This window comes from Protobothrops mucrosquamatus, unplaced genomic scaffold (genome assembly GCF_001527695.2).
Source record: "Protobothrops mucrosquamatus isolate PMUCROS unplaced genomic scaffold, P.Mucros_1.0 scaffold446, whole genome shotgun sequence".
Classification (NCBI taxonomy): domain Eukaryota; kingdom Metazoa; phylum Chordata; class Lepidosauria; order Squamata; family Viperidae; genus Protobothrops; species Protobothrops mucrosquamatus.
In genome coordinates, this window is record NW_015386769.1 from 391274 (window position 1) to 406048 (window position 14775).

At 36.6% G+C, this 14775-nt stretch overlaps 1 protein-coding gene across 1 annotated transcript in view; it reads right to left on the minus strand.

The window, feature by feature from the left end:
* The window catches only part of STK39 (serine/threonine kinase 39), a 68184-nt gene that overhangs the window by 39736 nt on the left and 13673 nt on the right, over nucleotides 1–14775 (minus strand). Inside the window, exons 7-9 of the mRNA XM_015816394.1 lie at nucleotides 14229–14362; nucleotides 10293–10341; nucleotides 10126–10191 (exon numbers count right to left, since the gene is read on the minus strand). Of these exons, the coding sequence (XP_015671880.1) occupies nucleotides 10126–10191; nucleotides 10293–10341; nucleotides 14229–14362 (249 nt within the window). The remainder of the gene's footprint in view (nucleotides 1–10125; nucleotides 10192–10292; nucleotides 10342–14228; nucleotides 14363–14775) is intronic.

Below are 14775 nucleotides of genomic sequence, written 5' to 3' on the forward strand. Positions count from 1 at the left end.
TGCCGGGGTGCCAAGCCTGAAAGGTTGGGGATCATTGATATATAGGGTGTGAGATCTCAGGCCTACCTTCCTGGCTAGAGCTAGGAAAGGCTTGATGATTTTATAACAAAGAACCGAACTCAGAAGTTTTTGGAAAGAAAGTAGAAAGGAATGGGGCCTAGTCTCTGATAAACACCTAGAATACCCTGAGAAGCTGGACTTGGTCTAGTTTTTTTTTTGTTTTGTTTCTTTTTTAAAGGATCTTGCTTCAAGAAGATTTTGGTGAGCGTTTTGTTTTGTTTTTGAAATAGTAATAGGTGAAGTTGGAATTTATACTAGGAATTTGATTTTGTTTTTAGTCTCCTGTCTTTTATTTTTCTGTACAACTTATAGACTTGAGTGTTCAGCTGCAGCCTTTATTCTTGCTTCTGGCTGTGTGCAAATACATTTTTTTTAACTATGTAATAATTATTTGAAGTCTCTCCAGATACTTCCTGTAGATTCTGGACAAAATATAAAATTGTAACAAATCAGCGCCATCTTGTGGTTTGTTCGGAGCATGTCTTTTCCATTTTCTGTTTTTGTAAGAAGCTCATCAGGATCTAAATAGTTCTGTGATCTATCTCCTTCAATCCTGAACACTGGCATTTTAATATTTAAAGATTAAATGAGTACTTTATATTTTATTTTTTATTATTAATGTTTTACTATTTGGAGAGAAGGGAAATTAGGAGTATTTTCCACAGTGAGGAAGAATGAGATAAACCCTTTAGCTACCACACTTTTACCCTTCACAACCAGGAAATGGCATTATAGATATGACTGCACTTTAGGCATTCTGCCTTTTTAATCATCATAAAATTAAAAAAAGATGTCACAACTCCATGCTAACTGAGGTATCCCCCAGAGCAGGGATCCCCAATCTGTGGGCCGCAGCCTGGTAGTGGGCCATGGCCTCCTCCCTCACTTGCACTAGCACTGCAGCCGCGGGGTAAAAAAATAGGATGCCGTGCCACAGGGCGCAAAAATGGGACGCTGCCGTGCCTCAGGGCACAAAAACGGGCCACTGCGGCGCCTCGGGGCACAAAAATGGGCCGCCGCTGTGCCGCGAGGTGCAAAAATGGGCCGCCGCTGCACTGTGGGGCGCAAAAACAGGCTGTTGCCACACTGCAAGGCTCAAAAACAGCCGCCACCATACCGCAGGGCGCAGAAACAAGGCGCTTTGGCACGCAAGAACGGGGCAGGGCTAGTGAGTATCATGCAGGTGCTAGCCCCGCTCTGTCTGTGGCACGCGCTAGCCCCACCGTTTGCGGTATGCGCTAGCCCTGCCCCGTTTGCACACACACATGTAAAATGCTTTCCCCTCCCTTTTCCTCTGGTCCACCAACCGACAAAGGTTGGTGACCTCTGCCCCAGAGGATAGGATGTAGCAGGAGATGGACTAGAAGGTGAAGACTTGGAGGGCTTCTGAGAGAGGGGACTGGACCCCCAACATTCCACTCTGCTATATAAGAGACCTTTTGGTCTCTATGAAGGATTTTTATTAAGTGCAGGCATAAGGCATTTAACATGTATGTATGAATGTTCGTATGTGTATACATGTACACACAGAGAGACCAGTTTACTGTAAATAGCTAAACATGTTTATTTGGAAAATTTATATTGACACCTACTCACTCATGGCGACTCTAAGCAGCTTACAGGAAATAAAGACAATATAAAAGAAATAAAAATAATAAAAAATAAAAATAGTAAAATAATAATAATGTTGGATTACAAGCCAGGAGACTCTGAGTTCTAGTTCTCTTTTAGGCATGGAAGCTGGCTAGGCAACTTTGGACCTTTCCAAAGTTGGATTTTTCAGCCTTAGGAAACTGGGAAATTGAGAAACATCTACCTGTCAAACCACACTGGACCACCGTTGTATGTTACCATCCATAATTTTTGATGGGAAGGCCTTCCTTCCTCCTGCAGTGGATATACTACACAGAGAGACACACACACAAAATACTGTATATATCGCTAGACATAAAAGTCTAATGTACAAGTAGCCCTCATTTACTGACCACAATTGGATCCCGCCCCTCTGTCACTAAGCAAGTCAGTCATGAATTGAAAAATGCGACAATGGCTGTTGCCTTTAATGAATCGCCATGAGCAGTTAAGTGTGATGTTACACGACCATGACTTGTGATTTCCTGCTGGTTTCCCCACTGACTTTCTTATTGGAATCTGGCAGTGAAGGTCACAAATGGCGATCAAATGACCATGGGACACTGTGACTGTCATCAATGCTCACCATTTGCCAAGTGCCTGAATCACAAACGAGTGAGCACGGGGAAGCTGCAACAGTTGCAAGTTCAAGGATCCATCTCCTTTTTCAGTGCTTGTGCAACTCTGAATAGTTGTTGAACAAGTGGTCCTTAAGCAAGGACTACCTGTAATTTATTTTGCAAGGAAACACATCACAAATCTTGAAATGTCTTGCAAGGTGATACTTGGTCTGCATTTGGATAGGAAACTATCAGGAAATCCCAAGGCAGAAAAGTAGTACAAGAAGTTGAAGAAGCATCCCTTGAGAAGACAATGGCAAACCCAACACCAATTCAATACTGTTCCATACTGTTGTCAAAAAAAAGCAACATCAACTCAAGGGAGACTTTTATTTTTTTTAATCCCCAATCGTAGTCTAATATTCTAACCACTACGCATTAGGAAACACAGACCCACTTTTGCCACACTTTCTCTTCCTTTGTTCTAAGAAAATCTACTATCGGAGTTGGACTAAATTATGTCATGCTGTGACAATTAGTATTATTGTGGCAAAGGAGCGGGGGAAAGCAGAACTTCTAATTTTGTTTCTTTTATTTCCCCTAAACAAAAAGGTTGCTTGAAAAGCCAAATGATTTGTAAATAAATCAGGGAAATATAGTAAGAATTTTCAATCTTAGAAAGACAAATTAACATACGGTAAGAAAAGAGACAGGTCATATACTATATACACACATGCAGGTCATTAACAAGAAAACACACAGGTGAAAGAAATGGGGGAAGAATGGCTGACATTAAACTGTACCCAAACCAAAAACTCTTGTGTTTGTGTATGTGTGCAGGATCAACAAGCACCGTGTCAGAATAGCACAATGGTGTAAGAAGACAAGATGAATGTCAGCTGTAAACAGAGAATGCAAGACAAAGTGGAGGATGAAATAAACAGCGATGGAAAGAGGCAAAAAGCAAGGTGAACCACAAGAAAACCCAATTCTGCTGGACGTGGATATGTTTTTGTGGGGTTGCCCCCACCCCACAATTATTCTGGTTACAATTCAAGAAGAAGAAGCTAGAAGATGGAGAAATGTTCATGCCTTGCACAGGGGAGAATATTTTTGCTAATGTGACTGGCACCAATTGAGAATAGCAATACTAATAAAGATAATCCCATCTAAGTATAAAGATTTTTTTAAGAGTGGAAAAAAACCCTATGATATGATAATAAGCTACAGTAAAAGCAATAGCAACTATGGATGGTGAAATAAACTCATTCAGACTTAAACCACTAGAATTCAGTTTAACGTATGTGCAAATTGATGTCATTATTGCACTACAAGCAACTCATCAAATATTCATTTGTTCAGTTATAATTGAATTACCATAAAAGATGTTTATAAAAACGAATATTATCCCATTTAATTAAGACTTTTATGGAGAACATTTATGGGGAAAGAAGAAAAACGGTTTAAAAGAGGTCCTTTCACTTTTACCAAAGATATTTTTATTAGCTACAAAAGTGTACGGGAAAGAGGGTTCTTTAATGCATACATTTTACTGCATTTTACCACATGTGGCAATCTTGATGTCAGACATGAATTTGAAATTTTTCCTTTACTCTGTAAATGAGGAAAGAATAGCGAGGTGTGAAAAATACATTATAGAGCCTCCTCTGTATCCTGCTCATCATTAATGACTGCAGGAGATAACTCTTGAGTAAATGGATCCCATACCTAACTCTTTGCACTCAGAATCCACTTCTGATATAATGTATGTTGTAACTATCACATTTTTGGAAAAAAACCCAATGATATTCTCTATATTCTCTTTCTACTCATTATGGACCTCTAAAAGGAGGATCAGAAAACAAACTACTAGCAATAGCAAACTAAGAAACAGGAAAACAAGTTCCCTAAAACAGAGGTCCCCAACCTTTTGGGTACCAGGGACCGGTTCCGTGGAGAGAGATTTTTCCGTGGATCAGAGGGAGGCGTAGTTTCATGTACTCTCTGCATCCTGCGGATGGGGCTTTCTTTGTTTGTGTGGATCAGTTTCTGACATGCTGCAGCCTGGTACCAGTCCATGGACCGGGGTTTGGGGACCCCTGCCCTAAAACATACTGAACAACCGAAAACACCCAATGATGTAAAATCAACAGTTTTTTTTAAAAAAGGCAAAAAAGTTCCAACAATTGTCCATTGTCCTCTCAAACTAGAAATATAGAGGTGGGGACCATCAATATATAGAAGTATAGTCCCATACAGTCTCTCCTCAAATGTGGAACACAGATATTCAAAATTCAACCATATAGAGAAAATAAACAGTGATTTCTCAAGCATCAACTTCTGATATCATTCTTCCTGCTATGACCAGAAAATTAAAAAAAATATGTTTCATAGTTTCACTCTCCATGCTGGCCAAGTAATTCAGAAAGATGCCTTAATCATGCTATTCCCAAGCCAAATGAGACATGTGCCAGAGTAAAAGGTACAGAGACCTGGTCATTTGTTAATATGGCCTTAATCCCAAGCAACCCGATAGTGCACATTTTTCTAATAATACCTGAAAATGCTGCCACACTGGCTTTCACCCTTATGACCATTGCAGCATCCAAGTGGTCAGGTGATCAAAATTCAGGCGTTTGGCAACTGGTGTGTTATTTATGACACTTCTACTGTCATGTGACAGTCTTGCTTATCATTTGTGGTCATAAGTTGAGGGTTACTTGTGATTTATTTTCAGCAAACACCTTACTGGGAAGCTATTCCTTCTCTCACAGACAGCATTTTATCACTTCTCACTCATTCATTCATTTATCTCCCCCCCCCTTCCCAACAGCTTCATTTTAGCCACAGAGCAGCATAATGGTTCAACCCCACTGTTCTCAAAATCCTATCTGCATGTGGAACCAATTGGGAGAAGAAGAAAAAATCCTCAAGTAGCATATTCCATAAATATAAAAGGACCTGCACAAAGCTGTTAAGATAAAGTCAGCAGGACTTGTGTTATTGCCTTGAGATTCTCCATAGAAACATTTGAATATTTCAGAGATAACTATGCTGTATAAATAGTTACCGAATTCATTTTACACAGTTTGTAGCATGTAAAATTCTAATATATTTTAAGTTAAACAGATGCAAATAGTCCTCAGCTTAAAACTATTTGTTTAGTGATCATTCTAAGTTAAAACAGTACTGAGGGGAAAAAAAAGACTTATGACCATTTTTCACACTTACAATCGTCGCGGTATACCCATGGACATGTGATCAAAATTTGAACACTTGGCAACTGGCATGTATTTATGACAGTTGCAGCATCTTTTGTGACAAGAAATATCAATGGGGAAGCCAGATTCACTTTACAGCTGCAGTGATTCGCTAACAACTGTGGCGACCAAAAAAAAAAAAGAACATGCCTCCAAAGGATTTCTATATTTGAAAGATAAGTCCACACAGGAGACTGGATTAAAAAAGGGGAACCCTATAGAGAATTGAGTTTTCCATTTTTGTCTAACCACAAGATCTTAAAGCCTGAAAAAAGAAGCCTAAAAGAGTTCACAGTGGGCTTAGAAATGACGTCTTTAGACTTTTCCCTCTAGTGGCAACTATAATTATGTCTGTGTTTATGTGTCCCCTCTAATCTATGCTAAACATAACAAAAATGACATGATGGGTTTCAGGAGCTTACAGCACATGCACAAAATAGGGAAAGGAAGGAAGAGATGTACAAACAGTCTATAAATCCCTGTTCCTAACTTTAGTTTATGTCAGGTCTATAACTATTAATGATAAAATAACTAGTATTTTTAAATTGACACGCCTAATATAGGTGTTTTGCTCACGCTACCTCAGTTTGGTTTAATCTTTGAGGATTATGGAGGAAAATTACTGAGCATAATTAAAAATACGTTATTCTGCCAAGTGAAATAATACCTGGCCTAGTCCATAAGTCAAACTCTGGAACAGTCTTTCCCAAAAATTGTACCTTCCACACATGGGTGGAGATTATGGAAATTGATCTGACACAACAGGCTGGCACTTTGTTGGGAAAAAGCTGTCCTGAATATACACTACTAAGAGAACCATGTCAAACACAACATATCAAGGACAAATCACAGAATTCATTTTGAAAACAATTCTCAATGAAAAAATCTCCCTTGCAACTCTAACAGTGGGAGAGCTGTTAGTACAGTTACAGGACCCAGCTCATCAACATGCCTTTTGGCATTAAATATTTGGTATTCTGTAACATTATTAAATGTATTCAGCATATTCTGTATTATTACAACGTTGCTTATGAAATAATATGCAATAGGTAGGATTAAAAGTCAGATCTCATTGGCTAATTACAATAGGTTTTATTAGTTTTATTAATCTTTTTTTTTTCAGAGAAAACATTATTGTATTTAGGAATGTTCAAAAGTCATGTCTCAAGAAAATAAGAATATATGTAGAAGAAAGTAATTAAGAATATAAATATTTAATGTATTTATGTAATAATTTGCCTATGGGGCCTGACATTTTGTACGGCCAATAAATACTTGTAAAAAGAGCAAATCTAGAATAAAATGTTAACAGTTTTACCAATTACTAAGAACATTTTTCCCTTTTAGCATGAAATATATAATTCTCTACTCTTAGTACATACTTATACAAATATTATTACTAGCAAATGTACTACTGCCATCTGCTGTATATTTTAGGAATAAATACAGACACAATTCACAGTAACAAATGCATTTCTCAGGCTACTGATAAATCAGTCATTTACAATTTTTAAAAAAGAAATAATTCTGTGCAAATAGAAATTGATAAAGCAAATGCATAATACATAATGATTTCCAGATCTGGCCTTCAAATGTATTGACATAAACTACTGTTAAGCCAGAGTCTTGAATTAATCAATCAAAAAATATGTAAAAAGTTACACAAAACTGATAAGCTTGTTTTGTCAAGTTCAGTTGAAATATTCAAAAAGAACTTGGGCCTTTTTTCCTCCATGAAAAAATGAAGCACATGCTTCAACAGAAACCTATAGGCTTGCAAGTACATAATACCTACTCAATCAGGTCTTGTATTTATATTTATTGTATTTATTGTGCTTGTATTTATTTACAAATGTCAAGACACTGATAAACATCTTAAAATTGGAAAAGAAAGATTTGAACAATGCACAGTGCTTGAGTTGTGCAAAGAACTCAATGGTAGCCTTTTGCAAAGCAACCTAGTTGAGCAAAACATGCTTCCATGAAATTCTAAAGAAGCTGAGCCCTCGGAAGGACGAGACTTCCACTGAGACTACCAGCAAAGTGAATTGGCCTCATGCACACATACACAGATGTGCACACACATGTACACAAAGAGCCAGAGTCAGTTTTCAAAGTAGCCTTTTAAGATTCCTAAGGGACAAGCTTGCTTTAAAGTTTTTGCATTTTATAAAGGACCCTTTCTGAATATGCTGCATATCATAATACCATCACTTTATCCTGGTAACAGAAAGCAAAGGGGAACCTTTTTTCCCCCTAATTTCCAATAGGAATATCTATGTTAAAGGATATATTTAAAAATTTATTTTGAACTAGGGGAAAAAAATTAGCTTTACTGACATGAAATAGAATTGAAAAGCCTAACTAACTCAATTAAAACCAGAATTTTGCAATATTTATGGAACAGTTCCGCTTGAGACATTTGGAACTTCAAAACTGGCCTCCTAGCTACCATTTAGATGGAAAAGAGAAGTACTGATGTGTTTTGGCTTTCAAATACAGGATAGCTGTACTAAAAAAAAATAAATTAGGATTAAGCAGTGTTATCTATCTGTAGAAGAGCCACTGTCTGCTAAAATCAAACTGTAGTTTGGTGAACAACCATAACCATAAGTTGGGAATCTGTACCTATTGGCTATTTGAAAAAACAACGGGCAATCCACTCCATCTAGTGGCTGTCCCTGAACAGCCTGAATTCCTATCAGAACAACACTTGAGAGGAATTTGCTACCTGAATGCTAAGGACATCTGTTCCAAAGAGAGATCGACTTGAAGAGCTGTCAAAACAATTCAAACCAGTTTGCAATTTCCACCCCCAATGTCACAGGCCTAGCAAAGAAAGTCACCTCAAGCTAGATTTATTATTTATGGCCTTTGTTAAAAAAAGATATGACCGTAAGTGACGTTTACACTCCTTCAGTGTTAAAAATACATTAAGGACTTCCCCTGATCACAAAGCAATGGGTTGGGGGGGGGAAACATGAGGTGTTTTTCTGATGGTCAAAAATACCAGAATCCAGACTGATTTTAAATTTTTTCTGTATCTGTTTTTGCCAAAGAAAACACAAAGGCTTAAACCAAAAAAATGACTTGAATCAAAAGGGTCCTAAGAGGGGAATTCTGGGAGTTGTCGACATCTGAAGAGCTAAATTAATATAAGATCTCCCTCTTCCAGTCTCTCTATGATAGAATCTAGACCTGCCCTTGAGTAGGAGGAAAGGCGCAAAGAACCATTAACGGAAGGCAGTTGTCAAGACATAGTCCTGAGAAAGTGAAAAATGTGACAAAGACATTTAAAATAGCCCTGCCTTGATTTTATTTGGTATATGAGGGAGTAGAGTAAAACTGTGATAGGCTTCCAAGGTTTTGTTACTCTACCCTGTAACAATAAAGAGAATTTTTGGAATCCCTGCGGCTTCTGTTTCTTGACCTTGCCTCCCTGAAAGAGTTGGCACATTCTCTCACATAGATACTTACACAGTGCAACATAATAGAGAAGGAAACGGGGACTAGCTGAAATCAATGCTATATAACATGCCTGTTTTGACTAGATGAGTTTTTACTAATTGTTCAAATATTTGCACAACAATTCTCATTATCCCATATGATTTCCATTTTGACTGAAGCTGACAAGATTAAAACTAACCAGGTTAGAGAAGGTTAAACAAGACATTATCCCCTCAGCAAAGAGATGTCAATATTGTTTAGTTGTGGATCTACTTACAGGTTGAGGTTCAATTAAATCTTGCCTTCTTTTGATTAGAATTCGACAGAAGAATAATCTCTGGGCCACTCTATTATTATTCTTAACATGAATGTGATGTTGTTTTCTTGATTGCAAATGCCACAACAGCTTTATACCGAAGGAAAAATTAAAACCCAAAGTCCCAAAAGAAAATCTCAGTCTCCTAAACCTTAAAGTGGATCTAGAAGAATAGCTACATGTATTTCACTACATTATTTGTATACTAACTTTTTATTCCACTGAATATAGTCAAAGGAGCTAACAATAACTAAACTATGAAAAAGATGAATAATCAGTGCTAAAATTGGGTTGGCAGTAATAAAGATCTTCTATCCATCCTCATCTTCTTTGCTTTTTCTCTTCCCACCAAACACATAAATACACTATTGTTACTATACCACTATACAGAATAACTATGCCAATACAGTACAATAAAATCTTTTGCCTAAATTGCCAAGCTTAGGCAAACAACAACAACAACAATGGGAGTAACTCACAAGGCCTCAATTCTTCTATACTTAGCATAGCAATTCTGTGTCTGTACAGCAGGGATAGGAAACCTATAATTCACCAGATGTTCCCATAGAAAATTGTAAGGAATAATGGGAGCTGTGATTCAGCAACATTTAGAGTCACAAGTTCTCTATGCATTCAGGCATGGTAGCTGTCCAAATGCTGAATCTGGAGCTCAAGAAGAAGTCTCAGAAGAGTGTAGCTGTCACAGATTGTCTGCCTTTTAACAGCGCTATAGTTATGCACGGCAATGATCAGCAGTGTGTCCATATAACTGTGTCCATGACTTTGTTATGCATTAATTCCCAAAAAACGAAAAAGAAAAAAAATGAAAGGCAATTACAAGGAACCCTACCTTTTTTGCCCTCTGTCCTATATCAGGTGTTTTTGTAAGTAGTTTTTCAATCAAGTATTCTCTGGTCTGTAAAGATCAAAATTGTTATAATTAAGTCCAGCCCCAAGAAGCAGAAGCATTCATACTGATCTCAAAACAGGATTTACTTGCTGAATAAAATATTTTACCTTTGCTTTTTGGAAGAATTTACATTTTAAAAGTTCTGCTGCGGTAGGCCTAAAAGAGAGATTAAAAAGACAATTAAGACTATCATTCTAGCACTGTGTTCATCGACCACGTCTACTGCATGTTGTTCAGAGCATTCACCATTAGACATCCAGTGAAAAGTATTAAGAATGTATGTTGAGTTCAATATCCTATGTTTTTCTTTTTTAAAAAAAAGATCATTACACTTTATATATAAGATCAAAATTTACTAATATAACCCATATTAAAAAGTTGTTTAAACAATTTCTTACAACCTATGTCAACTGTTCCCAGAAGCCCTGGCGATGCGGTGGTTAAAATGCAGTATTTCAGGCAAACTCTGCCCACAGCCTGGAGTTCGATCTTGATGGGGCTAAGCCTTCCATCCTTCCGAGGACGGTAAAATGAAGATCCAGATTACATTGTAAACTGCCCAGAAAGTGCTGTAAATTTCTACGGGGCAGTATACAGTATAAGCCTAAATGCTATTGCTCTGTAGACTCATTCCTTTGAGAAAAATTCATATTTTGCCATAAATATAAATCCAATGTACTGTTTTATGTATTAAAAAGAAAGTAAATGAATCATCTCCCAACCTATTTACAGACAGTAAAAATCTCAGTTTAATAATAATCTTCATTTAATACATTTCAGATGCAATCTATAACATTTCCATCTAACTGTCACTCTAAAACAATGGGCATTCCGTTGCATCGAAAGTAGTCAAGATGAGGCAGTTTGATTTGCATTTAAGATATTTATTTATCTGATTTTATCCCACCTATATTATTGTTATAAATAAATGAAGGCGGCAAATATACTTAATACTCTTTCCTCCTATTTTCTCTACAACAACAACCCTATGAGGGTTGACACATTTGCATAAGTTGTATAAATATGCCATTATACCAATAATTTAAATCACCATGAATATCATACCTTTGGATTTAATGGATATTCAGAAAAAACAGGCATCTCTTTCTGAATTAGTTCATTAATCAAAGATTTACACTACTGAAATTTAGTTGTAATGATATTCTGTTAGCAACAGAATCAATATCCCCTATAAATCCAATCCTATTCAGTATCCCACTCCATCTATGCTATGGGAGCTAGGAAATTCTTCCACTGGAGACTGGAGAGGCAGGTTTACTGCTATAGATGGTGAAGAAAAATAAAATCCAGATTTAGAATAAGTTTGTTTAAGCAGTTTCAGAATTAGCCCAACTTTGGATGTGAAGAAGTTACTTATCTCACTTTGAGAATTATTAAATTCTTATTCTATCTAGAAATCATCTGTATCAAATTGATAGTTTGTCTATTAGCATAATAACAATTTCACTTCTGAAAACAGCATCAAAAACAGTGTAGACCAACACATTGGTCCATCATTGCTAAATGACAGTATGAAATATCGGATATAAACATGAAATAGGAGCAGAAATCCTCAATCATCAACATCTCTCTTGAGCTCTTTAAGTAAGACTTCAACACAGCTATCCAGAAGTGGGTGGAAGAAGTGGACTAACTCTTAACACATAATAAACTATTATTTTAAGCATTAATTAATATAACCCTCCATGCAAACTTTTTATCCAGGAACTATTTTCAATCCAACTTCCATTTTTAAAAATAAAGCATTTAGATCCTCTCTCCCCAGAGCAAGTATAGATTGTAGATTCTGAAAAAGAATCAGCTTAATTTTGATCATTCCTATACAGACCTCAGCAATTGCACCATCTAGTGGCTAGAAACATTCTCAGCAACCACATAGGGATGGAATTATTTACACAGCTACAAGATAATGTTGATTTGTTGTTAACTGGGCATGCGGGTGGGAGAGAGATAGAAAGGATGGGGAAGATAAAGTATTATCTAGGACTTTGATGCAGTTAATAGTCTGAAAGAAATCATTTCACACCGAACGATAAGTAATGATGTTTCTGATACTTAAAATAGAATTGGAAATCACTTGATCATGTTAGCAGAATAATGAATACACTGCTTTTGAATTTAAAATAAAAAATTAACAAGCTCTAATAAATAAATAAATAAAAATGGTTAGTATTATAGTATTTATAGGGTTTTTTCCTATGTTATTTTTTAATCCTATGTTGCAATAAGGAGCCACTGGTGCAGTTGACATCTTAACAAACACAGGTTCTCTAAAGCATTTCAGGCTGAAGTACCGAGAACATTTTATTTCTGGCCAAGAAGTAGACTTTTGCTTAATGCACGTGCCTCAGGAATCTAGAGTTAATGAGACATAGCAAAAGGCAAATTGTTTAAAAAGTTTATAAAGGATCTTCAGAGTCGAACAAAATCAATTTCCCAAAAATGTACATGTAGCATACGCTTAAAACATATATAGCACAAGAGGTAATCTAAGTTATTCAGTTCTACTAGAGAACCTTTAAGGCAGACTTGTCAAACTCACGACGTCACGTGACGTTGCGCAATGTATCGAAGCTTTTTTGCCATTGCCGGCAATGGGGTGGGCGCGGCTCCGGTATGATGAAACCGGCCCACGGGCCGGCAGTTTGACACCCCTGCTTTAAGGTGTCTGTCTTGTTTGTTATTATGATTATTATTTTCATTTGACATGCACCAATGCATGTAAAAAAAAGTTCTTGCAGCATAGCTAGTAAACCAACAGAAAAGCTTTTGGGTCTTTAAATGCATTATTCCAGAGATACAGTGATGTCCAATAAAGCCAAGTTCAGAAATAAACTCCACCAAATAAAAGAGGCAAGAATTCCCCAAATTCTTTTCCAACAGCATAGAGGATTTTTTTTTTTCATTTTTCATACTCTTTTATCATCTGCCTCTTCCTCTCGCACAGGGGTGTCAAACTGCCAGCCCGCAGGCCGGATGCGTCATGCCGAAACCGCGCCCACCCCATTGCTGGCAATGGAGAAAAAGTCCCGATACGTCACGACACGTCACACGACGTTGCGAGTTTGACACCCCTGCTCTAGCAATTCCAGGCCCCTTTGGTAATCTGATGTGATATGCTCATTGGTTTCTGGGGTGTTGTTATTCAGCACCTGGTGGCAATTGAAAAAAAGATGATAGGAAGCCATCTCCATTGTTAGCTTCATCATTACCTCTTCCTAAAAATGGTCAGAAAATTGAGTGTTTTGAAAATAGGGAATGACTTTTGAAGAGAGCGGACGTACGAGATAAACATTTCTCAATCATCTTCCCCAAAAATGAACTATTACAGAGTGGTCAATAATTACAGAGGCCCTCTGGGTCAAAGAGTGTTTCTTCAATAATGAACTTATTACTGCCTCCTTTAAACAGTGAAAATGCCAGGAGTTATTGATTACTTCACTTCAGATCCTGGATTAGAGTGAGTGATAACTTCATTGTGAGATGTTCTGGTTCTTCTAAAGCAGTGTTTCTCAACCTTGACAATTTTAAGGCATGTGGACTTCAACTCCCAGAATTCCACAGCCAGCATTGCTGGCTGTGGAATTCTGGGAGTTGAAGTCCACATGTCTTAAAATTGTGAAGGTTGAGAAACACTGTTCTAAAGGTTTGTTGGCTTTTTCTGAACTTTTGATCATTTTTGTGTTTTTATTGTATTATTTATTTATTTGTTTGTTGTTTGTTTGTGTATTAATTATTGTATGTATTTAATTTTTTACTGTGTATATGAGTTTCCTAAAGTCATAACACATTGAAGCAATCTATATATTTCATAAATAAAATAATTATAAAGTGTGTCCAATTAGAAAAATCAAGGGTCAAGCAATCGGATGGATGTCTTGATCTCTCTGTGTCTTTACTCACTTAAGTATAAATGAATCTATATTTTATTATTTAAAATATTTATTATTTAAAATTATATCCTCATTTAAATGCTTTGCCTCACTTTCTTACATCTCTCTTTTTTAAAAAAAACACCGTACCTTTTAGAAGGGTCTTTTTGAAGACACAACGAAATTAGTTTTCTAAAGGACTTGCCATATTTCTTGGTCATTTCTTTGTCTTCTACTCCTGTTTCCACTGTCGGAGGATCGTTCTGCAAGGTCAACATTAATACCTGTTTTTTTAAAAAATAAAAATAAAAATTGGAGAGTACAGTAGTCTTGGCCAAATTAACAATGATTTAAATAATGTTAAATTACAGTATATGTAAAGAAAGCTAGACAATAATTTCAATACATACACTGAACACAAATAAATATCCTTGACTCTGAACTACCATACCATTTTATAGAATATACACCAATCAGTGAAACTAGCTATAAATGCCTAAGTATAATTGACAATTTCAGAAATTCAAAACAACCCTAAAGATTTGGGGAGTGGGACTGGTAGGACTACAAAGTCTCAAGTTTCAAGTGGCCACCTGAATATGGATTATGGCACTAATCATCATCTTTCATTCTGATCTACCTCAGGTGTTCTGAAGAAAAAAGAAGGAGAAAACTCTGTCTAAAAAGTTCATTGGGA